This window comes from Haliotis cracherodii, unplaced genomic scaffold, assembly GCF_022045235.1.
Source record: "Haliotis cracherodii isolate W230 unplaced genomic scaffold, xgHalCrac1.p SCAF_7, whole genome shotgun sequence".
Lineage (NCBI taxonomy): Eukaryota > Metazoa > Mollusca > Gastropoda > Lepetellida > Haliotidae > Haliotis > Haliotis cracherodii.
The window spans coordinates 43,053,158-43,079,286 of NW_027266330.1; the positions used below are offsets into that span (position 1 = coordinate 43,053,158).

Consider the following 26,129-nt stretch of genomic DNA (forward strand, 5'->3'; position numbering starts at 1 on the left):
CGAAAGTTGACGATCTTCTCAATCGAAGATTCTTTCATTTGTCATTTTCCGTTTAATATGACGAGAGAAAAATGAAAATAAAGATCGTAAATTCTGACAGCAATATTTCAGTTTGCGCAAAGGTCACCGGATGTGATGTCACAGACAGGGGTAGTCTGCTGATAATCTTTCGAAACAAAACAATTTCAGTCAATTTTGAAATATTTCGCCTGTATTATAAAGAATAAACACAAATCACTACATACTATCAGTAATCGCTACTAACATGAAATTACAAAGTGATTTTCACGATATAATTGACGTATTTTTTAATCCGTTGGACCTTGCATGCTCCCGTGACCCGGAAACACGCCACATGCAAGTTTCTCGGTATCTTTTATTTGAACTTTTGTTGATACATAAGGATCACCATTCCATGTTACGTTGAATATAAAGTGATATGATTCATGTATCTGCGATGTATATGTTGATTACTTTGTTTTCACTATAATAATTATGTGTTTGAAGCAATAAGTCCATAGAAATCGTCGATCGACAACGATCACACCCCACAACAGGTGCGCGATAATAGGCGTCACAAAACGTGTTTCAAAATAGCATTCATGCGATGCCGAATATGGTAGGATATACGCAGGTGGGTGATGTAAATATATATATTAAAAAATACGATATACATATTTTCAGTGTTAGTTTCTAATTAAATGTGGGATATTTAAATATTTTTTCCTTTTATAATTTAATACATTTATCGATTCTAGATCTAGCATGATTTTACAACAATTCATGGATCATCTTAAAATTTATTCCATCAATATAGAGACCGCCATGATTGCGTATTGATGATAGATTTGTTAATGTTTAATTATATACATCTGTTCACAGCTTCTAAAATATTAAGTTATATTTAGTATCTATTTTTTCCACAATGATTATGTGTATGGATACTAAATATTGGTCAACAGGTCAATGCATCAGCACAGTGTAACTGATCAGACTTTAATTACATATTTTATTCAACAATTGTCTTCTTTCACCTGAACATAAATTATGTGAATAAGTAACTATTTGATGTCATTATTTAAGTTTAGTATTTCATAAAATAATATAGAAATAGATAAGATCCTTATATGAACCTATACATACACAACTCATATGGACATTAATCTTGTGTATGAAGTTGTTTGTTTCCAAAAAACTAATTCTTAAATATAATTGTAATATGAATACGATACATTAATTTCTTGTAACAGAACATGATATTTTTGTTTGTTTAATCACAAGAACCAGGGTGGCACTTAGCTGGTGAGTTAGCCATATCGTATATTTATAAGAGAATGTTATCTTTTGAAAAAGGAATAGGGCACATATACATACATTGACAATTCTTGCAGTTCTGTTCGGTTGGAGAAATGTACATGGAAATATCCTACCTTATGTATTTTTTCAGGGTTCTCACCAATGAAACAATGTGTAATTAGTGTGGCAGGACTTTCCAGGTTTGTTGCAGTATGCTCTAGTGTGCTTGACAGTGACACTCATGCATGTCCCCTGAAGGAACATGAACCATTGTGAAATGTGATCAACAGGTTTTCGTCTTCAGTCAATATAATGTACAAAAATTCTAAATAAATGCAGATCATCACCAGCTTTGGATCTGACATCCTTAATCATTTTGATGGGTTTCTGAATATACAGTCAGTATAGGTCCTTATGTTCTTTGTGTCTCAGCCTTCTGGATGGAATGAAAAGAAATGTCCCTGTATACATGATTACCTTTGTCAGATGTATTTTGTCCTGTCAGCCACACCCCCTGACTTTATTTCACCTTATGTGGTTAATTTTCGCATACATGTACTGCTGCAAACCTGTTTTTCCCTTGTATATGCAATCACAGTATCAAACTTAATCAGCTGGTGTGTCACTAGTTCCTCAGTTGGTGTGTATAAAAGTGCCCTTGCCATCATGAAACAAGAAATGCCAAAAACCAAAGCATTTGCAATAACAAAAAACCCACATTTGTCCTTTCTTGAATAATCTTAGGATTAGTGCTTCAAATTTTTTGTGTCATAAATTAATTATTAAATTTCCTAAGGATTTTTCTTTGATGGACCAATATCAAACCATCTGACAAGTTAGACTGAATTATTACTTTAAAAGCCCTCATTTCTGAGGTGTCCATATTTTTTTTCTACTTTTAGGACAACATGAGCCGTCTACCTGAGCTTGGTTACGTAAACAAATACTTGTTTAAAATGTGAAATGGAATTCCACTGATTAGATATCTTTTTTTTTATCTCATTGTTCTATGAAATCCATTTGAAATGTGCTTTTTTGTACGTAAAATGTCTTGAGAGCTTGTACCCAAACAGGTATGTGCTTTTGTGCCCAGAATATTTTTGTATTACAGTTTTGTAGTTTCAAACTTACACATTGCTTTTTATATGAAAAAAGTTAATTTATTATCACTTTTCTGTCAATTCGCTAGATCTACAATTACCTTACGGTTTACCAATTTACTGGCCTCTTCTCTTCACAAGAATTTATTACTTTCCTATCACAATCAGTCAATTTGAGTTGTGCCAATGTGGACTGACTACACTCAAGGACCACGTACATTTAGGTTAGTCATATTATTGATGAAATGTTTTACCATAATGTTCAGCTCATTGTTTGCAATAAACATGAAAAAATAAATATGATCAACAAGATTTAGTTTAGTTTTTTGGGTACAAAATCATCAAGTGCTTTGGGTACAATTTTGTTTTGGGTACAAAATCACATAGGCCCTACATTTATCCAGTCGACGTGAGTACCTACTTCCATCCGTTCTGAAGATTGGGGAGGGGGAGTAAACGTTCTAAAAACAATCCTTAATATTCTAAATTGTCCTTCTTGCAATGACAGACCAATAACAATCTTCTGTTGTTATTATTATGGCATATTAATATGTTAAATCGCTCTCCGCTGTCGTCGTTTTCAGAAAATAATTTTAAAATCATCGAACGCGGAATCCTTTACGGTTTCGGATTTAGACTTACAAATTTGGTGTTACGCATCGGCGGCAATCACGTATAAATATGAAACAAATAGGAGTGAAGACTGCTATCCAGATCAATAAATAGTAAACAAATGTCGAAAAAAAGTAAACTATGTATTTTCTTTTGAATTTGAATCTATTTCGGAATTTGTTTTATGATCGCTTACCAACTTTTGCATATTTTGCTTCGATGTGTCATGCGGTACGTGCTTCCGGTTTCAGAAATGATAGGTTAAATTGCAAGTATTTCGATTATTTTCCGTAAACTGCATTATATTGCTATTGCATGATTTACCTAGAATGTATAACAGTTCAGATTTTGCGTATCATCCAATATTTGTCATTATTTGCAGTGTTTGTTGACTTTATTCAACTACACAAATCGCGAGTTAGGCCACGCCCAAACGTATCACCGACGTTTGTCGGCTTGTTGATGTGTCCGAAAGTTTATCAAACGAAATCATTTGAAAACTCTATAAAAATGATATGTTTTTACACAGATTTATACATTCGTGTCAATAATTCTAGAAAATGAAGTTAGATGTAACAAAATTATTATAATAGTCTTACGGGATCATTATGCATGTGGAGTTGTTTGTTTACCGCCGTTGCCATGATCGCACAAGTTTCATCCAATCGATGATGTTACGATTCAGATTGTTTTTGTTTATAATTAATTACTTCGAAAATTGCTAATTTTTAGAAATTAAGGAACTTGAGTGTGTTCCTTTCGTCGGCAAACAATAAATTATGATCGATTGTGAAAAGTCATAACATTATAAAGAAAATATCGGACTGCATGCCGATCAGCGTGAAGTGCCAAAAGTCAACAATGCCGTTTGTGGTAGTTGTGTGCCGCGAAGTTTGGCTGAAACTTTTTAAACTCGCGATATTTTCTTTTTGAGGTAAATACACTACTGAAAGTTTTGATATTGAGCAAGCTGAGCATTTATGCATGCCATACGTAATTTAAATGTAACGCAAAGCCTTCTTGGTAAATAGATATGGCGAGTTTTGTTTGTGGGTGTCCTAATGCTATTCGCCTGTCGAACTGGTTCGACAGTAGCAACACTGGTAGTGACAAACTCTGTCGAACTGGTTCGACAGTAGCATTGAGAGCTTTAAAAGGCGACTATGCTTGTCGTAAAAGGCGACTAACGGGATCGGCTGGTCAGACTCGCTGACTTAGTTGATGCATGTCATCGATCCCAATTGCGCTGATCGATGCTCATGATATAAATCACTTGATTGTCTGGTCAAGAATTGATTATTTTACAGACCGCCATCATATAGATGGAGTATTGCTGAGTGTGGCGTTAAACAACAAACCAATCCAAACCACAGACAAAAAGTTCAAGTCGCTTTATGTATTTTCAGTGCCTTGTGATTTTTAATGGAATTCATTGTGTATCGGACATCTAAGACTGCATCCATGCACCAAATTTGTTTTGTATACTGAGACTGATACTTTCTGGTTAGCTTGTGTAAAAGTCAAGTTGCTGAAGTATTTTCAGTGATGAGTGTCAGACATCTAATTCATCCACATACACAATATGATATTCTTCCCGAGGACGTATCCTTTCGAAGATGTAAAAGTCATGCACATGACAAAAAGTTCATGTCGGTGTATGTATTTTCAGTGCCTTGTGATTTTTAATGGAATTCATCTGTGTCGGACATCTAAGACTGCATCCATGCACCAAATTTGTTTTGTATACTGAGACTGATACTTTCTGGTTAGCTTGTAGAAAAAACAAGTCGCTTTATGTATTTCCAGTGACTTTTGATTTTTAATGGAATTCATTGTGTGTCTGACATCTAAGACTGCATCCATGCACCAAATTTGTTTTGTATACTGAGACTGATACTTTCTGGTTAGCTTGTGGAAAGGTCAAGTCGCTTTATGTATTTTCAGTGCCTTTTGATTTTTAATGGAATTCATTATGTGGCGGACATCTAAGACTGCATCCATGCACCAAATTTGTTTTGTATACTGAGACTGATACTTTGTGGTTAGCTTGTGGAAAAGTCAGGTTGCTGAGACATCTAAGAAATCTTCCACATACACAATATGATATTCTTCCCGAGGATGTAAAAGTCATGCACATGACAAAAAGTTCAAGTCGCTTTATGTATTTTCAGTGCCTTTTGAATTTTTAATGGAATTCATTATGTGTCGGACATCTAAGACTGCATCCATGCACCAAATTTGTTTTGTATACTGAGACTGATAATTTAAGGTTAGTTTGTGGAAAAGTCAAGTTGCTGATGTATTTTCAGTGATGAGTGTCAGACATAAATATGATATTCCTGAGGATGGATTCTTTCCAAAGATGTTAAAGTCATGCACATGACAAAAAATTCAAGTCGCTTTATGTATTTTCAGTGCCTTGTGATTTTTAATGGAATTCATTGTGTGTCGGACATCTAAGACTGCATCCATGCACCAAATTTGTTTTGTATACTGAGACTGATACTTTGTGGTTAGCTTGTAGAAAAGTCAGGTTGCTGAGACATCTAAGAATTCTTCCAAATATACAATATGATATTCTTCCCGAGGATGTAAAAGTCATGCACCTGTCAAAAAGTTCAAGTCGCTTTATGTATTTTCAGTGCCTTGTGATTTTTAATGGAATTCATTATGTGTCGGACATCTAAGACTGCATCCATGCACCAAATTTGTTTTGTATACTGAAACTGATACTTTCTGGTTAGCTTGTGTAAAAGTCAAGTTGCTAAAGTATTTTCAGTGATGAGTATCAGACATCTAATTCATCCACATACACAATATGATATTCTTCCCGAGGACGTATCCTTTCGAAGATGTAAAAGTCATGCACATGACAAAAAGTTCATGTCGGTGTATGTATTTTCAGTGCCTTGTGATTTTTAATGGAATTCATCTGTGTCGGACATCTAAGACTGCATCCATGCACCAAATTTGTTTTGTATACTGAGACTGATACTTTCTGGTTAGCTTGTAGAACAAACAAGTCGCTTTATGTATTTCCAGTGACTTTTGATTTTTAATGGAATTCATTGTGTCTTGGACATCTAAGACTGCATCCATGCACAAAATTTGATTGTATACTAAGACTGATACTTTGAGGTTAGCTTGTGGAAAAGTCAAGTTGTTGATGTATTTTCAGTGCCTTGTGATTTTTAATGGAATTCATTGTGTGTCGGACATCTAAGACTGCATCCATGCACCAAATTTGTTTTGTATACTGAGACTGATACTTTCAGGTTAGCTTGTGGAAAAGTCAGGTTGCTGAGACATCTAAGAATTCTTCCACATACACAATATGATATTCTTCCTGAGGATGTAAAAGTCATGCACCTGACAAAAAGTTCAAGTCGCTTTATGTATTTTCAGTGCCTTGTGATTTTTAATGGAATTCATCTGTGTCGGACATCTAAGACTGCATCCATGCACAAAATTTGATTGTATACTAAGACTGATACTTTGAGGTTAGCTTGTGGAAAAGTCAAGTTGCTGATGTATTTTCAGTGATGAGTGTCAGACATCTAATTCATCCACATACACAATATGATATTCTTCCTGAGGACGTATCCTTTCGAAGATGTAAAAGTCATGCACATGACAAAAAGTTCATGTCGGTGTATGTATTTTCAGTGCCTTGTGATTTTTAATGGAATTCATTATGTGGCGGACATCTAAGACTGCATCCATGCACCAAATTTGTTTTGTATACTGAGACTGATACTTTGTGGTTAGCTTGTGGAAAGGTCAGGTTGCTGAGACATCTAAGAAATCTTCCACATACACAATATGATATTCTTCCCGAGGATGTAAAAGTCATGCACATGACAAAAAGTTCAAGTCGCTTTATGTATTTTCAGTGCCTTTTGAATTTTTAATGGAATTCATTGTGTGTCGGACATCTAAGACTGCATCCATGCACCAAATTTGTTTTGTATACTGAGACTGATAATTTAAGGTTAGTTTGTGTAGTGACGTCATGGGAGAAATGACGTATGTTGCCATGGGGAGTATATTGGCGTGTCTTGTGAAAGGAGAATGTTTGTAAACAAATGGTGGAAAATGGTAAATGGGAATAGTTACTAGTATTGTTTATGCGGAGCTGACCATAAACCGATTTAGCTAAATAATGCTAAATCATATTATGTTCAGACTACCTCCGATGAAAAGATTAACAAACAATGACGTTTTGTGGGATATAATGGGCAGAGTGTGGATGAGGCAGTCGGGGGGATAAGCAAGGTCCTACCGCGGACTAGAAATCGCATACAGCCCCTATCGCGGGTCAAGTTGTCCCTCCACCGTGCTTGGCAGACAGGACCCACAGCAAAGATACTATCACTCCCCCCGCGGAAACAGCGGGCAGAAGAATTTGGGCTCCCGCTGTAATTAGCAGGCAGCCAGAGTATCATACACACACCAGCATGGTGTTAAACCAAATCCCCCGACTGCACCATGCCAAACAGCGGGGTGCAAAATGTATAAATACACTATGCACACCGCTGACATCCACACATTATATTATATTTGCATTAAATTATGATGTGGAAGGGAGATGGGGAGTGGATAAGAGACTGGGAAGGAAAAGAAAATTATGCGCCTCCCCCCAAAGTGAAGTTATACATACTTACCCGAACAGTACCTTTACTCATCACTAAACAATGTCCTGCGTACATTTGATTTAAAATGGGCCATGCCCGACCGGTTTAAATGAACTCCCCGAGGAGTATAAAACGGAGCATCATGTTTGATCTGAGGGTGGGTACACCTTAGACCCCCCTCTTCCCTGATCACTCCCGCAATCCGCCTATTAATCAATTTTCTTTTCAGTTCAATCCTTTTAACATTGCTGGCTCCTCGCCAGGTTTGTCGAGGCAACATGTCAGACCATACCAATTTGGTATTCGGGAGTTTAAGTTGAGCGTATGTTATGTCCAGATACATGTTTTCATAAAGTTCCTTTGTCCCCTTTGTACACAGATCATTTGATCCAAGGTGGATAAACAGAAGCTTCGGCTGGGGATGGCGGGCAACAAGTGTATCCACTGCCTTGCAGAATTCCCCCCACTTCATTCCGCCCTTTGCATGCCAGCGGGTACCCGTCAGTAGGGAGTCCGATGTAGTGGCCAGATGGTCGTGGAATCGGACCATATAACTGGACCCGATACACCATACATCTGAAACTTAAAACACACTAGCAGCATCTTTGTTATAATAACATCTGCTTTATCTTTACCTATTAATTTATTGGTGGTATTTATTTATTTGTTTGTTTGTTTGTTTGTTTGTTTGTTTGTTTTATTTTATTTTATTTTATTTTATTTTATTTTATTTTATTTTATTTATTTATTTTTTATTTTATTTTATTTATTTATTTATTTATTTTTTTTATTCTGTATATTATTAGAGTTATTGAAAAAGTATGTATTATCCCGTTACCCCCGTGGAACCGCAACAGGCAGGAACGGCTGGTGAGTCTGTGTTTGTTTCTGCTAGGTATACTGTTAAGTGGTGAGTTGAGTAATGCGGATATATTTGCTGTAACAGTTTGATTTCCAACGCCCATATTTCTGAATCTGCTTGGAACTAACCCCATTAATTGCTGCTGTGGTAGCCGCTCCAATGCGAAAAGAGTGTGACGAAAACAAATGAAGATTGAGGTGTGGTAAAGAAAATGACAGGGCCTTTCTTAACATTGACTGAAATTGGAATCTATTTAAAGGACGTCCATCAAAATGGACGAACACATGACCGTGCACTGGTGGTCTGATGGATAGAAACTGTTGCATTGCTCTGACAGGACACAGTCTAGAGTGAAGGATAGCTGTTATTTGTATTTGCACACCTCTGCCGCCCTGATCCGTTTTGGATGAGCGTAAACATATCGTTATGTGACTTATATCTGCTGCCACATGAATATCAGACAAAAGACACGCCTTATGCGAGAAATCCTTGGCTGACCCTGCCACCAGCTCGCTGATTCTAAAGAATCCAAAAAATGCAAGCAGGTATGCAGCTGTGAAAAGAGACGTTTCGTAAACTGAAGCACAAACTACCGGTAATGCTGTGACAATAACAGACAATAAGTCAACTGTAATTGGGAGTCGAGTGTCAGCCTTCTGTTTCTGTCTGACAAATCCAATCAAGGCTTTCTGAATAAGAAAATGGGATGTTAGGTCATGCATACCATGTAACTTTTGCCATGTTGTTAATGCTGATATATACGACTTTGCCGTGCGAGGAGATTTTCCTGTTAAGGAGAGATGAGCGATAAAATGCATAAGGTGATCAACCGGGGCGGGCCAAATGTGTGGCAGGCTGAAAGAGATGCGGAAAACATTAAATGACTTTAGTGCAGACTCATACAGGTTCCATGTGTTGAGTGCTAGAGAAGACTGCACTAGACGTTGCACCTCTGTCGTCAGATCTGCCATATGTCCTGTGGTATGTGTGCTGGTATCTCGTCTGCCTGCGGTGCTGCTTCTTTGAACCTGGACCACTGAAATCTCGAAAGTGCATCAGCTATAACGTTTGCATGCGTTGGAATATACGATGCTTTGAACAAGATATCATGTTGTAAACAGAGGAGTATCAGGCGCCTAAGCAACGACATAACTCGTGGTGGTTTTGCTGTTTGTTTATTGATAATTGCTACCACTGCTTGGTTGTCACAAACAAACAACACTCGCTTATTTCGTAGATGTCTGCCCCACAGTCTTACTGCCAATACAATTGGAAAAAGCTCTAGCATAGTGATGTCTTTAGTCCATCCATTCTGCACCCACTCGTTAGGCCATCTGCCATTGGCCCATCTGCCCATGAAAAAGGCTCCGAAACCATGGTTACCTGACGCGTCGGTAAACAAATGTGTATCCGATGAATTGATCCACTCTGAATCTATAAATTCAGTAGTGCCATTGTGGTTTTGAAGAAATTGCCGCCATAAATTGAGGTCCTCGCGTATGCCTTGTGTTATCCTTATTCTGTGGTGAGGTTTTGACCCTCCGCGCTGTGCGTCAATGAGGCGTCTTAAAAAGGCGCGACCAATCGGAATTGCCCTACATACAAAATTAAGTTTCCCAAACAAGGACTGCAAGTAGTGTAATGTTGTTTTCTTCTTAAAAGGTGATAAAAGAGTATCTATTTCCTGCGTAAGCGGCACTACCTTATCCCTCGGTATGCTAATTTGCGCTTTGACTGTGTCTATTGTGATACCCAGGAACGTCATGTTTGTTGTAGGTAGAACCGTTTTGTCCTTTGCGACGGGAACGCCCATGTTTTGTAATAACTCCAGAGAGGACTGGAGAGTTTGTTGACACTTATTAGAGGCTAGTGCTGCCAATGCAAAATCATCCAAATAATGTTGTATGTTATCATTTTTGGTGTATTTCCTGAGTACCCACTGCAAAAATGTGCTAAACTTTTCAAATGTTGCACATGATATGGAACAGCCAAATGGAAGACATTTGTCAAAGTAGAAATTAGGTTTGAATTGTATGCCCAGAAATTTAAAGTCATCTGGTCGTATAGGTATGAGGCGAAATGCAGACTTTATATCAAATTTTGCCATGTATGCACCCTTGCCTAATCCTTGTATCGCGGATAGCACCTGGTCAAAGCTAGTGTACTTGACTGTTGACACCTCGTGTGATATGTAGTCGTTTACAGACTCTCCCTCAGGGTATGACAGATGGTGAATAAGTCTGAACGTTTGCTGAACTTGTTGATTATTGTGATTTGACTTCTTCGGAACGAGACCGATTGGAGAAACTATCATATCTTGAAATGGTGGTGCTGTAAATGGACCTGCAATTCTACCTAGATCAACTTCTTTTTGTAGCATTGTTGCCACCATGTTAGGATGTTGTTGTGCGGATTTTAAATTGTATGCCATTCTAGGACCCGGTGGACCCGTGTACTGTAGTGGAAAACCTCGAGAAAAACCTTCCGATAAAAACATAGCATCTGATGCGTAAAAGGGGGTGTAAATACTGAGCCAATGTGACAATACACGCATACTAATGGGTGTTGGCACTAGGCCTTGAGTTGGTATTGTTTGGGTTGGGTTTTGTTTGAGTACGGGGGGTTTTAACGCCCCCTTTTTGACGAAAGCATGTGTGTGCGCCGTGTGCAGTGCTGTCACATGTGATGCATTTGTGTGCATATCGGCAGAAAGACCTTGTACATCCGAATTTGTTAAAATCCCAGCAAAACTTTGGGGTGCTACCGGTATTTGCGCTATCCGCGTTGAGATTGCTGCGGTTGGTGGTAGTGGTGGTGTTTGTGACGCGCGCGTGTGCTGCTTGTTGATTTGGAAGCATATGTTGTAACCATAAATGGCCATCTATTGCCCACCAGGATCGAGACGGGTCACGTTGCATCCTTTGTCTGAAACTACGGTCATATTGCAACCATGAATCTCCGCCGAACCTAATAGCAGCTCCCCTGATTGTTTCGCTGTAGGTAAGCAGATCCTGTATCTTATCCGGGTGTTTTTCTATGTATACGCTCATGTAGACGTTAAACGCCGATGTCCATGCGCCAATGCCTAATGGACGCGTTTGTTGTTGTTTGGGTTTAAAAATAATCTGACCTGTGGCGTCGAGCGCCAATGTAAATGCCGACATCTCTTGGGGTGTCTGATTTTGGGCCGATATTAGTTGTTTTAGCTCAATGAATTCGCCGTTGTGTATTTTTTCCCGTAGTTGTTGGGAAACATGTGATCCGATGTGTTCCGCTCTGATGTTTAACTGTATAGACAGGGTGTATTTGTCGCGGGTATGCCAAACATGGTTGGATCGTTTATATTCATAGTTGCGAAAGGATTGGGTGTTTGTGTTTGCTGTTGGGACGGATGCGTGTTATGTGCGTTTTCGCGTGCTAATGTACTAATGTTTATGTGCCCTTCATTGTTTGAAGACCTATCCCCAGTCGGCATCTGCGTGTCCCCGTTTGTGAGCGTGCTGTTAGCAAGCCTTGCCGTATTTGTAGGAAGCACTGTGTTAGCCGAGTTTGCATTATGCATAATATTGCTCGAATTGATAAAAACAAAATCACTATCCAACGTACCTGCAGTGTTCTGTGGTACTCCGCTGATCAGTCGTGAGCCAATTGGCGCATCCAAGTCTCTTCTATCCACATTTCTGCTAACCCCCGTCCTACTGGCTTTCGGACCCTTCACCAGTCGGTGGGTCAGCGCCGCTTTCCTTTTAGGAGGCATCCCAAACGAAGTAATGAGGTGAGGTGAAAACGCTATAGAGGTGAAACCGTAAGAGGTGAAATGCTAACCGCCGGACGCGTTGTGTTGTGTTGTTAGAATGACTTGACGGTTTTGGGAGTAAAAGAAGTGACATCACGAGACCACGTGTAGTGACGTCATGGGAGAAATGACGTATGTTGCCATGGGGAGTATATTGGCGTGTCTTGTGAAAGGAGAATGTTTGTAAACAAATGGTGGAAAATGGTAAATGGGAATAGTTACTAGTATTGTTTATGCGGAGCTGACCATAAACCGATTTAGCTAAATAATGCTAAATCATAATAAAAAGTATCGCAGAGCCGTGAATGCTCTGGACGGAGTTGACACCGCTCTTGTAGTAGCTGGCATGGGACTCGGTGTAGCCGGTGTCGGTTTACTATCAACTATAATCGCCGCGCCTATCGTGCTCGGCATGGAAATAACCGCCGGAGTCTCGGGACTGGCAGGAATAGCGATAAAATTCATTTCTCGTAGGTTACAAAAGAAAGCATTAAAACACGATAGTATTCGGATACTCGCCGAAGCAAAGTTGAACAGCATTGAGGATCATATTTCGACAGCAATGGCCGATTGTAAGATATCCGAGGATGAGTTTCGTTTAGTGCTGTCGGAACTCACCAAATACAACGTAATGAAGCAGGAGATTCGATCAAAATCTCGTAAGACCAATGGTATTAGCGAAGACGAGAAAAAAAAGTTCATAGAACAAGGGAGGCAACAAGCGCGTCAATTATTCCGTGCCAAAACCAAAGAACTGGTTGGAGATTAAAAATAAATTGCTTACTATCGTGTGATTACATTTAGACAAATGCTTACATAAATATATAATAATGGAGAAAACTATTAAATGGAGAGAATTACCACAAGGTTTTTATTATATCAGTGATGTCAAACCAACCAAATACGGTAATCAATTGTTTCTTATCAATTAACAAGAAGAGTGTAGTTATATAGTCTGGTCTCCTGGTAAAATGAACGAAGAACTTAATAAAAATGTTGAATATCGCTTTATCGATAAAAATAATGAAGAATATTTTTATTACCATTTAGGCTCATCTAAAGCAATGATTGGCCCCAGGTATTGGTGAGCTAGAGCTGAATCTCATGACTATCGTTGAATCGCATAATCATTTTGGCATAAAAAATTCCATCTGTCGTAGCAGTATAGGTATATGAATCCAGCTCCAGTGGAAGTGGTCCAGAACCCCCATTACCTATACTACTCAAGGTCTCAGCCGGTCGCTTTTCGCTTTCGTGCAACTCTTATCAGGCTGAGCCCCAAACACGCCTTTATTTATGTCTGACAAATTCATTTATACTTCCAACCTCTTTGCAATGCCAAAGTCTATCTGCCTATACATTTTTATTCCGTTCCGACTATTTTTGGTTTTTGCCGAAAAGACAGCTATCTGTTAAGCCGTTTTGGCTGTATTTTAGCCACCATTGTTGAGTGAATTAAGAAGTTTTTGGATCATTCTCGGATCTTTGCCATGGAAGTTTCTTGTCAATTAACGAGGTCTTAGCCGGTCATTTTTCACTTTCGCACAACTCTCATCGGCCATGTTGGGAGCCCCCAAACACCCCTTTCTTTAACTTCCAACCTCTTTGCTATGCTAAGGTCTACCTATCTAGACCCGTGAAGATTCTGGGGTAGAATACCCATGCTTGCCTTAAAAGGCGACTATGCTTGTCGTAAAAGGCGACTAACGGGATCGGCTGGTCAGACTCGCTGACTTAGTTGATGCATGTCATCGATCCCAATTGCGCTGATCGATGCTCATGATATAAATCACTTGATTGTCTGGTCAAGAATTGATTATTTTACAGACCGCCATCATATAGATGGAGTATTGCTGAGTGTGGCGTTAAACAACAAACCAATCCAAACCACAGACAAAAAGTTCAAGTCGCTTTATGTATTTTCAGTGCCTTGTGATTTTTAATGGAATTCATTGTGTATCGGACATCTAAGACTGCATCCATGCACCAAATTTGTTTTGTATACTGAGACTGATACTTTCTGGTTAGCTTGTGTAAAAGTCAAGTTGCTGAAGTATTTTCAGTGATGAGTGTCAGACATCTAATTCATCCACATACACAATATGATATTCTTCCCGAGGACGTATCCTTTCGAAGATGTAAAAGTCATGCACATGACAAAAAGTTCATGTCGGTGTATGTATTTTCAGTGCCTTGTGATTTTTAATGGAATTCATCTGTGTCGGACATCTAAGACTGCATCCATGCACCAAATTTGTTTTGTATACTGAGACTGATACTTTCTGGTTAGCTTGTAGAAAAAACAAGTCGCTTTATGTATTTCCAGTGACTTTTGATTTTTAATGGAATTCATTGTGTGTCTGACATCTAAGACTGCATCCATGCACCAAATTTGTTTTGTATACTGAGACTGATACTTTCTGGTTAGCTTGTGGAAAGGTCAAGTCGCTTTATGTATTTTCAGTGCCTTTTGATTTTTAATGGAATTCATTATGTGTCGGACATCTAAGACTGCATCCATGCACCAAATTTGTTTTGTATACTGAGACTGATACTTTGTGGTTAGCTTGTGGAAAAGTCAGGTTGCTGAGACATCTAAGAAATCTTCCACATACACAATATGATATTCTTCCCGAGGATGTAAAAGTCATGCACATGACAAAAAGTTCAAGTCGCTTTATGTATTTTCAGTGCCTTTTGAATTTTTAATGGAATTCATTGTGTGTCGGACATCTAAGACTGCATCCATGCACCAAATTTGTTTTGTATACTGAGACTGATAATTTAAGGTTAGTTTGTGGAAAAGTCAAGTTGCTGATGTATTTTCAGTGATGAGTGTCAGACATAAATATGATATTCCTGAGGATGGATTCTTTCCAAAGATGTTAAAGTCATGCACATGACAAAAAATTCAAGTCGCTTTATGTATTTTCAGTGCCTTGTGATTTTTAATGGAATTCATTGTGTGTCGGACATCTAAGACTGCATCCATGCACCAAATTTGTTTTGTATACTGAGACTGATACTTTGTGGTTAGCTTGTAGAAAAGTCAGGTTGCTGAGACATCTAAGAATTCTTCCAAATATACAATATGATATTCTTCCCGAGGATGTAAAAGTCATGCACCTGTCAAAAAGTTCAAGTCGCTTTATGTATTTTCAGTGCCTTGTGATTTTTAATGGAATTCATTATGTGTCGGACATCTAAGACTGCATCCATGCACCAAATTTGTTTTGTATACTGAAACTGATACTTTCTGGTTAGCTTGTGTAAAAGTCAAGTTGCTAAAGTATTTTCAGTGATGAGTATCAGACATCTAATTCATCCACATACACAATATGATATTCTTCCCGAGGACGTATCCTTTCGAAGATGTAAAAGTCATGCACATGACAAAAAGTTCATGTCGGTGTATGTATTTTCAGTGCCTTGTGATTTTTAATGGAATTCATCTGTGTCGGACATCTAAGACTGCATCCATGCACCAAATTTGTTTTGTATACTGAGACTGATACTTTCTGGTTAGCTTGTAGAACAAACAAGTCGCTTTATGTATTTCCAGTGACTTTTGATTTTTAATGGAATTCATTGTGTCTTGGACATCTAAGACTGCATCCATGCACAAAATTTGATTGTATACTAAGACTGATACTTTGAGGTTAGCTTGTGGAAAAGTCAAGTTGTTGATGTATTTTCAGTGCCTTGTGATTTTTAATGGAATTCATTGTGTGTCGGACATCTAAGACTGCATCCATGCACCAAATTTGTTTTGTATACTGAGACTGATACTTTCAGGTTAGCTTGTGGAAAAGTCAGGTTGCTGAGACATCTAAGAATTCTTCCACATACACAATATGATATTCTTCCTGAGGATGTAAAAGTCATGCACCTGACAAAAAGTTCAAGTCGCTTTATGTATTTTCAGTGCCTTGTGATTTTTAATGGAATTCATCTGTGTCGGACATCTAAGACTGCATCCATGCACAAAATTTGATTGTATACTAAGACTGATACTTTGAGGTTAGCTTGTGGAAAAGTCAAGTTGCTGATGTATTTTCAGTGATGAGTGTCAGACATCTAATTCATCCACATACACAATATGATATTCTTCCTGAGGACGTATCCTTTCGAAGATGTAAAAGTCATGCACATGACAAAAAGTTCATGTCGGTGTATGTATTTTCAGTGCCTTGTGATTTTTAATGGAATTCATTATGTGGCGGACATCTAAGACTGCATCCATGCACCAAATTTGTTTTGTATACTGAGACTGATACTTTCTGGTTAGCTTGTGGAAAGGTCAGGTTGCTGAGACATCTAAGAAATCTTCCACATACACAATATGATATTCTTCCCGAGGATGTAAAAGTCATGCACATGACAAAAAGTTCAAGTCGCTTTATGTATTTTCAGTGCCTTTTGAATTTTTAATGGAATTCATTGTGTGTCGGACATCTAAGACTGCATCCATGCACCAAATTTGTTTTGTATACTGAGACTGATAATTTAAGGTTAGTTTGTGTAGTGATGTCATGGGAGAAATGACGTATGTTGCCATGGGGAGTATATTGGCGTGTCTTGTGAAAGGAGAATGTTTGTAAACAAATGGTGGAAAATGGTAAATGGGAATAGTTACTAGTATTGTTTATGCGGAGCTGACCATAAACCGATTTAGCTAAATAATGCTAAATCATATTATGTTCAGACTACCTCCGATGAAAAGATTAACAAACAATGATGTTTTGTGGGATATAATGGGCAGAGTGTGGATGAGGCAGTCGGGGGGATAAGCAAGGTCCTACCGCGGACTAGAAATCGCATACAGCCCCTATCGCGGGTCAAGTTGTCCCTCCACCGTGCTTGGCAGACAGGACCCACAGCAAAGATACTATCACTCCCCCCGCGGAAACAGCGGGCAGAAGAATTTGGGCTCCCACTGTAATTAGCAGGCAGCCAGAGTATCATACACACACCAGCATGGTGTTAAACCAAATCCCCCGACTGCACCATGCCAAACAGCGGGGTGCAAAATGTATAAATACACTATGCACACCGCTGACATCCACACATTATATTATATTTGCATTAAATTATGATGTGGAAGGGAGATGGGGAGTGGATAAGAGACTGGGAAGGAAAAGAAAATTATGCGCCTCCCCCCAAAGTGAAGTTATACATACTTACCCGAACAGTACCTTTACTCATCACTAAACAATGTCCTGCGTACATTTGATTTAAAATGGGCCATGCCCGACCGGTTTAAATGAACTCCCCGAGGAGTATAAAATGGAGCATCATGTTTGATCTGAGGGTGGGTACACCTTAGACCCCCCTCTTCCCTGATCACTCCCGCAATCCGCCTATTAATCAATTTTCTTTTCAGTTCAATCCTTTTAACATTGCTGGCTCCTCGCCAGGTTTGTCGAGGCAACATGTCAGACCATACCAATTTGGTATTCGGGAGTTTAAGTTGAGCGTATGTTATGTCCAGATACATGTTTTCATAAAGTTCCTTTGTCCCCTTTGTACACAGATCATTTGATCCAAGGTGGATAACCAGAAGCTTCGGCTGGGGATGGCGGGCAACAAGTGTATCCACTGCCTTGCGGAATTCCCCCCACTTCATTCCGCCCTTTGCATGCCAGCGGGTACCCGTCAGTAGGGAGTCCGATGTAGTGGCCAGATGGTCGTGGAATCGGACCATATTACTGGACCCGATACACCATACATCTGAAACTTAAAACACACTAGCAGCATCTTTGTTATAATAACATCTGCTTTATCTTTACCTATTAATTTATTGGTGGTATTTATTTATTTGTTTGTTTGTTTGTTTGTTTGTTTGTTTGTTTGTTTCATTTTATTTTATTTTATTTTATTTTATTTTATTTTATTTTATTTTATTTTATTTTATTTATTTATTTATTTTTTATTTTATTTTATTTATTTATTTATTTATTTTTTTTATTCTGTATATTATTAGAGTTAGTGAAAAAGTATGTATTATCCCGTTACCCCCGTGGAACCGCAACAGGCAGGAACGGCTGGTGAGTCTGTGTTTGTTTCTGCTAGGTATACTGTTAAGTGGTGAGTTGAGTAATGCGGATATATTTGCTGTAACAGTTTGATTTCCAACGCCCATATTTCTGAATCTGCTTGGAACTAACCCCATTAATTGCTGCTGTGGTAGCCGCTCCAATGCGAAAAGAGTGTGACGAAAACAAATGAAGATTGAGGTGTGGTAAAGAAAATGACAGGGCCTTTCTTAACATTGACTGAAATTGGAATCTATTTAAAGGACGTCCATCAAAATGGACGAACACATGACCGTGCACTGGTGGTCTGATGGATAGAAACTGTTGCATTGCTCTGACAGGACACAGTCTAGAGTGAAGGATAGCTGTTATTTGTATTTGCACACCTCTGCCGCCCTGATCCGTTTTGGATGAGCGTAAACATATCGTTATGTGACTTATATCTGCTGCCACATGAATATCAGACAAAAGACACGCCTTATGCGAGAAATCCTTGGCTGACCCTGCCACCAGCTCGCTGATTCTAAAGAATCCAAAAAATGCAAGCAGGTATGCAGCTGTGAAAAGAGACGTTTCGTAAACTGAAGCACAAACTACCGGTAATGCTGTGACAATAACAGACAATAAGTCAACTGTAATTGGGAGTCGAGTGTCAGCCTTCTGTTTCTGTCTGACAAATCCAATCAAGGCTTTCTGAATAAGAAAATGGGATGTTAGGTCATGCATACCATGTAACTTTTGCCATGTTGTTAATGCTGATATATACGACTTTGCCGTGCGAGGAGATTTTCCTGTTAAGGAGAGATGAGCGATAAAATGCATAAGGTGATCAACCGGGGCGGGCCAAATGTGTGGCAGGCTGAAAGAGATGCGGAAAACATTAAATGACTTTAGTGCAGACTCATACAGGTTCCATGTGTTGAGTGCTAGAGAAGACTGCACTAGACGTTGCACCTCTGTCGTCAGATCTGCCATATGTCCTGTGGTATGTGTGCTGGTATCTCGTCTGCCTGCGGTGCTGCTTCTTTGAACCTGGACCACTGAAATCTCGAAAGTGCATCAGCTATAACGTTTGCATGCGTTGGAATATACGATGCTTTGAACAAGATATCATGTTGTAAACAGAGGAGTATCAGGCGCCTAAGCAACGACATAACTCGTGGTGGTTTTGCTGTTTGTTTATTGATAATTGCTACCACTGCTTGGTTGTCACAAACAAACAACACTCGCTTATTTCGTAGATGTCTGCCCCACAGTCTTACTGCCAATACAATTGGAAAAAGCTCTAGCATAGTGATGTCTTTAGTCCATCCATTCTGCACCCACTCGTTAGGCCATCTGCCATTGGCCCATCTGCCCATGAAAAAGGCTCCGAAACCATGGTTACCTGACGCGTCGGTAAACAAATGTGTATCCGATGAATTGATCCACTCTGAATCTATAAATTCAGTAGTGCCATTGTGGTTTTGAAGAAATTGCCGCCATAAATTGAGGTCCTCGCGTATGCCTTGTGTTATCCTTATTCTGTGGTGAGGTTTTGACCCTCCGCGCTGTGCGTCAATGAGGCGTCTTAAAAAGGCGCGACCAATCGGAATTGCCCTACATACAAAATTAAGTTTCCCAAACAAGGACTGCAAGTAGTGTAATGTTGTTTTCTTCTTAAAAGGTGATAAAAGAGTATCTATTTCCTGCGTAAGCGGCACTACCTTATCCCTCGGTATGCTAATTTGCGCTTTGACTGTGTCTATTGTGATACCCAGGAACGTCATGTTTGTTGTAGGTAGAACCGTTTTGTCCTTTGCGACGGGAACGCCCATGTTTTGTAATAACTCCAGAGAGGACTGGAGAGTTTGTTGACACTTATTAGAGGCTAGTGCTGCCAATGCAAAATCATCCAAATAATGTTGTATGTTATCATTTTTGGTGTATTTCCTGAGTACCCACTGCAAAAATGTGCTAAACTTTTCAAATGTTGCACATGATATGGAACAGCCAAATGGAAGACATTTGTCAAAGTAGAAATTATGTTTGAATTGTATGCCCAGAAATTTAAAGTCATCTGGTCGTATAGGTATGAGGCGAAATGCAGACTTTATATCAAATTTTGCCATGTATGCACCCTTGCCTAATCCTTGTATAGCGGATAGCACCTGGTCAAAGCTAGTGTACTTGACTGTTGACACCTCGTGTGATATGTAGTCGTTTACAGACTCTCCCTCAGGGTATGACAGATGGTGAATAAGTCTGAACGTTTGCTGAACTTGTTGATTATTGTGATTTGACTTCTTCGGAACGAGACCGATTGGAGAAACTATCATATCTTGAAATGGTGGTGCTGTAAATGGACCTGCAATTCTACCTAGATCAACTTCTTTTTGTAGCATTGTTGCCACCATGTTAGGATGTTGTTGTGCGGATTTTAAATTGTATGCCATTCTAGGACCCGGTGGACCCGTGTACTGTAGTGGAAAACCTCGAGAAAAACCTTCCGATAAAAACATAGCATCTGATGCGTAAAAGGGGGTGTAAATACTGAGCCAATGTGACAATACACGCATACTAATGGGTGTTGGCACTAGGCCTTGAGTTGGTATTGTTTGGGTTGGGTTTTGTTTGAGTACGGGGGGTTTTAACGCCCCCTTTTTGACGAAAGCATGTGTGTGGGCCGTGTGCAGTGCTGTCACATGTGATGCATTTGTGTGCATATCGGCAGAAAGACCTTGTACATCCGAATTTGTTAAAATCCCAGCAAAACTTTGGGGTGCTACCGGTATTTGCGCTATCCGCGTTGAGATTGCTGCGGTTGGTGGTAGTGGTGGTGTTTGTGACGCGCGCGTGTGCTGCTTGTTGATTTGGAAGCATATGTTGTAACCATAAATGGCCATCTATTGCCCACCAGGATCGGGACGGGTCACGTTGCATCCTTTGTCTGAAACTACGGTCATATTGCAACCATGAATCTCCGCCGAACCTAATAGCAGCTCCCCTGATTGTTTCGCTGTAGGTAAGCAGATCCTGTATCTTATCCGGGTGTTTTTCTATGTATACGCTCATGTAGACGTTAAACGCCGATGTCCATGCGCCAATGCCTAATGGACGCGTTTGTTGTTGTTTGGGTTTAAAAATAATCTGACCTGTGGCGTCGAGCGCCAATGTAAATGCCGACATCTCTTGGGGTGTCTGATTTTGGGCCGATATTAGTTGTTTTAGCTCAATGAATTCGCCGTTGTGTATTTTTTCCCGTAGTTGTTGGGAAACATGTGATCCGATGTGTTCCGCTCTGATGTTTAACTGTATAGACAGGGTGTATTTGTCGCGGGTATGCCAAACATGGTTGGATCGTTTATATTCATAGTTGCGAAAGGATTGGGTGTTTGTGTTTGCTGTTGGGACGGATGCGTGTTATGTGCGTTTTCGCGTGCTAATGTACTAATGTTTATGTGCCCTTCATTGTTTGAAGACCTATCCCCAGTCGGCATCTGCGTGTCCCCGTTTGTGAGCGTGCTGTTAGCAAGCCTTGCCGTATTTGTAGGAAGCACTGTGTTAGCCGAGTTTGCATTATGCATAATATTGCTCGAATTGATAAAAACAAAATCACTATCCAACGTACCTGCAGTGTTCTGTGGTACTCCGCTGATCAGTCGTGAGCCAATTGGCGCATCCAAGTCTCTTCTATCCACATTTCTGCTAACCCCCGTCCTACTGGCTTTCGGACCCTTCACCAGTCGGTGGGTCAGCGCCGCTTTCCTTTTAGGAGGCATCCCAAACGAAGTAATGAGGTGAGGTGAAAACGCTATAGAGGTGAAACCGTAAGAGGTGAAATGCTAACCGCCGGACGCGTTGTGTTGTGTTGTTAGAATGACTTGACGGTTTTGGGAGTAAAAGAAGTGACATCACGAGACCACGTGTAGTGACGTCATGGGAGAAATGACGTATGTTGCCATGGGGAGTATATTGGCGTGTCTTGTGAAAGGAGAATGTTTGTAAACAAATGGTGGAAAATGGTAAATGGGAATAGTTACTAGTATTGTTTATGCGGAGCTGACCATAAACCGATTTAGCTAAATAATGCTAAATCATAATAAAAAGTATCGCAGAGCCGTGAATGCTCTGGACGGAGTTGACACCGCTCTTGTAGTAGCTGGCATGGGACTCGGTGTAGCCGGTGTCGGTTTACTATCAACTATAATCGCCGCGCCTATCGTGCTCGGCATGGAAATAACCGCCGGAGTCTCGGGACTGGCAGGAATAGCGATAAAATTCATTTCTCGTAGGTTACAAAAGAAAGCATTAAAACACGATAGTATTCGGATACTCGCCGAAGCAAAGTTGAACAGCATTGAGGATCATATTTCGACAGCAATGGCCGATTGTAAGATATCCGAGGATGAGTTTCGTTTAGTGCTGTCGGAACTCACCAAATACAACGTAATGAAGCAGGAGATTCGATCAAAATCTCGTAAGACCAATGGTATTAGCGAAGACGAGAAAAAAAAGTTCATAGAACAAGGGAGGCAACAAGCGCGTCAATTATTCCGTGCCAAAACCAAAGAACTGGTTGGAGATTAAAAATAAATTGCTTACTATCGTGTGATTACATTTAGACAAATGCTTACATAAATATATAATAATGGAGAAAACTATTAAATGGAGAGAATTACCACAAGGTTTTTATTATATCAGTGATGTCAAACCAACCAAATACGGTAATCAATTGTTTCTTATCAATTAACAAGAAGAGTGTAGTTATATAGTCTGGTCTCCTGGTAAAATGAACGAAGAACTTAATAAAAATGTTGAATATCGCTTTATCGATAAAAATAATGAAGAATATTTTTATTACCATTTAGGCTCATCTAAAGCAATGATTGGCCCCAGGTATTGGTGAGCTAGAGCTGAATCTCATGACTATCGTTGAATCGCATAATCATTTTGGCATAAAAAATTCCATCTGTCGTAGCAGTATAGGTATATGAATCCAGCTCCAGTGGAAGTGGTCCAGAACCCCCATTACCTATACTACTCAAGGTCTCAGCCGGTCGCTTTTCGCTTTCGTGCAACTCTTATCAGGCTGAGCCCCAAACACGCCTTTATTTATGTCTGACAAATTCATTTATACTTCCAACCTCTTTGCAATGCCAAAGTCTATCTGCCTATACATTTTTATTCCGTTCCGACTATTTTTGGTTTTTGCCGAAAAGACAGCTATCTGTTAAGCCGTTTTGGCTGTATTTTAGCCACCATTGTTGAGTGAATTAAGAAGTTTTTGGATCATTCTCGGATCTTTGCCATGGAAGTTTCTTGTCAATTAACGAGGTCTTAGCCGGTCATTTTTCACTTTCGCACAACTCTCATCGGCCATGTTGGGAGCCCCCAAACACCCCTTTCTTTAACTTCCAACCTCTTTGCTATGCTAAGGTCTACCTATCTAGACCCGTGAAGATTCTGGGGTAGAATACCCATGCTTGCCTTAAAAGGCGACTATGCTTGTCGTAAAAGGCGACTAACGGGATCGGCTGGTCAGACTCGCTGACTTAGTTGATGCATGTCATCGATCCCAATTGCGCTGATCGATGCTCATGATATAAATCACTTGATTGTCTGGTCAAGAATTGATTATTTTACAGACCGCCATCATATAGATGGAGTATTGCTGAGTGTGGCGTTAAACAACAAACCAATCCAAACCACAGACAAAAAGTTCAAGTCGCTTTATGTATTTTCAGTGCCTTGTGATTTTTAATGGAATTCATTGTGTATCGGACATCTAAGACTGCATCCATGCACCAAATTTGTTTTGTATACTGAGACTGATACTTTCTGGTTAGCTTGTGTAAAAGTCAAGTTGCTGAAGTATTTTCAGTGATGAGTGTCAGACATCTAATTCATCCACATACACAATATGATATTCTTCCCGAGGACGTATCCTTTCGAAGATGTAAAAGTCATGCACATGACAAAAAGTTCATGTCGGTGTATGTATTTTCAGTGCCTTGTGATTTTTAATGGAATTCATCTGTGTCGGACATCTAAGACTGCATCCATGCACCAAATTTGTTTTGTATACTGAGACTGATACTTTCTGGTTAGCTTGTAGAAAAAACAAGTCGCTTTATGTATTTCCAGTGACTTTTGATTTTTAATGGAATTCATTGTGTGTCTGACATCTAAGACTGCATCCATGCACCAAATTTGTTTTGTATACTGAGACTGATACTTTCTGGTTAGCTTGTGGAAAGGTCAAGTCGCTTTATGTATTTTCAGTGCCTTTTGATTTTTAATGGAATTCATTATGTGGCGGACATCTAAGACTGCATCCATGCACCAAATTTGTTTTGTATACTGAGACTGATACTTTGTGGTTAGCTTGTGGAAAAGTCAGGTTGCTGAGACATCTAAGAAATCTTCCACATACACAATATGATATTCTTCCCGAGGATGTAAAAGTCATGCACATGACAAAAAGTTCAAGTCGCTTTATGTATTTTCAGTGCCTTTTGAATTTTTAATGGAATTCATTGTGTGTCGGACATCTAAGACTGCATCCATGCACCAAATTTGTTTTGTATACTGAGACTGATAATTTAAGGTTAGTTTGTGGAAAAGTCAAGTTGCTGATGTATTTTCAGTGATGAGTGTCAGACATAAATATGATATTCCTGAGGATGGATTCTTTCCAAAGATGTTAAAGTCATGCACATGACAAAAAATTCAAGTCGCTTTATGTATTTTCAGTGCCTTGTGATTTTTAATGGAATTCATTGTGTGTCGGACATCTAAGACTGCATCCATGCACCAAATTTGTTTTGTATACTGAGACTGATACTTTGTGGTTAGCTTGTAGAAAAGTCAGGTTGCTGAGACATCTAAGAATTCTTCCAAATATACAATATGATATTCTTCCCGAGGATGTAAAAGTCATGCACCTGTCAAAAAGTTCAAGTCGCTTTATGTATTTTCAGTGCCTTGTGATTTTTAATGGAATTCATTATGTGTCGGACATCTAAGACTGCATCCATGCACCAAATTTGTTTTGTATACTGAAACTGATACTTTCTGGTTAGCTTGTGTAAAAGTCAAGTTGCTAAAGTATTTTCAGTGATGAGTATCAGACATCTAATTCATCCACATACACAATATGATATTCTTCCCGAGGACGTATCCTTTCGAAGATGTAAAAGTCATGCACATGACAAAAAGTTCATGTCGGTGTATGTATTTTCAGTGCCTTGTGATTTTTAATGGAATTCATCTGTGTCGGACATCTAAGACTGCATCCATGCACCAAATTTGTTTTGTATACTGAGACTGATACTTTCTGGTTAGCTTGTAGAACAAACAAGTCGCTTTATGTATTTCCAGTGACTTTTGATTTTTAATGGAATTCATTGTGTCTTGGACATCTAAGACTGCATCCATGCACAAAATTTGATTGTATACTAAGACTGATACTTTGAGGTTAGCTTGTGGAAAAGTCAAGTTGTTGATGTATTTTCAGTGCCTTGTGATTTTTAATGGAATTCATTGTGTGTCGGACATCTAAGACTGCATCCATGCACCAAATTTGTTTTGTATACTGAGACTGATACTTTCAGGTTAGCTTGTGGAAAAGTCAGGTTGCTGAGACATCTAAGAATTCTTCCACATACACAATATGATATTCTTCCTGAGGATGTAAAAGTCATGCACCTGACAAAAAGTTCAAGTCGCTTTATGTATTTTCAGTGCCTTGTGATTTTTAATGGAATTCATCTGTGTCGGACATCTAAGACTGCATCCATGCACAAAATTTGA

The 26,129-nt window shown here is 39.3% G+C and overlaps 2 protein-coding genes across 2 annotated transcripts; both read right to left on the reverse strand.

The window, feature by feature from the left end:
• Nucleotides 1–9,462: 9,462 nt before the first annotated feature.
• On the reverse strand, nt 9,463–12,261 carry LOC139447444 (uncharacterized). The gene is made up of 2 exons (XM_071228791.1): nt 12,111–12,261; nt 9,463–9,938 (listed from the first exon to the last, which is right to left on the reverse strand). Exons 1-2 carry the CDS (start codon nt 12,259–12,261, stop codon nt 9,463–9,465), a joined length of 627 nt encoding a protein of 208 aa, XP_071084892.1.
• A 7,036-nt stretch (nt 12,262–19,297) lies between these two features.
• LOC139447445 (uncharacterized) lies at nt 19,298–22,096 on the reverse strand. Its single transcript, XM_071228792.1, has 2 exons — nt 21,946–22,096; nt 19,298–19,773 (listed from the first exon to the last, which is right to left on the reverse strand). The coding sequence occupies exons 1-2, from the start codon at nt 22,094–22,096 to the stop codon at nt 19,298–19,300; spliced, it is 627 nt and encodes a 208-aa protein (XP_071084893.1).
• Between the last annotated feature and the right edge of the window lie 4,033 nt (nt 22,097–26,129).

What these genes read in the sequence shown, in the direction of transcription:
- LOC139447444 (XM_071228791.1), bottom strand. Translation starts at nt 12,261, where the DNA reads ATGCCTCCTAAAAGGAAAGCGGCGCTGACCCACCGACTGGTGAAGGGT. An exon ending in AGTACCACAGAACACTGCAG is followed by an intron (nt 9,939 to 12,110) that starts GTACGTTGGATA and finishes CTGAATTTATAG; the next exon opens with ATTCAGAGTGGATCAATTCA.
- LOC139447445 (XM_071228792.1), bottom strand. Translation starts at nt 22,096, where the DNA reads ATGCCTCCTAAAAGGAAAGCGGCGCTGACCCACCGACTGGTGAAGGGT. An exon ending in AGTACCACAGAACACTGCAG is followed by an intron (nt 19,774 to 21,945) that starts GTACGTTGGATA and finishes CTGAATTTATAG; the next exon opens with ATTCAGAGTGGATCAATTCA.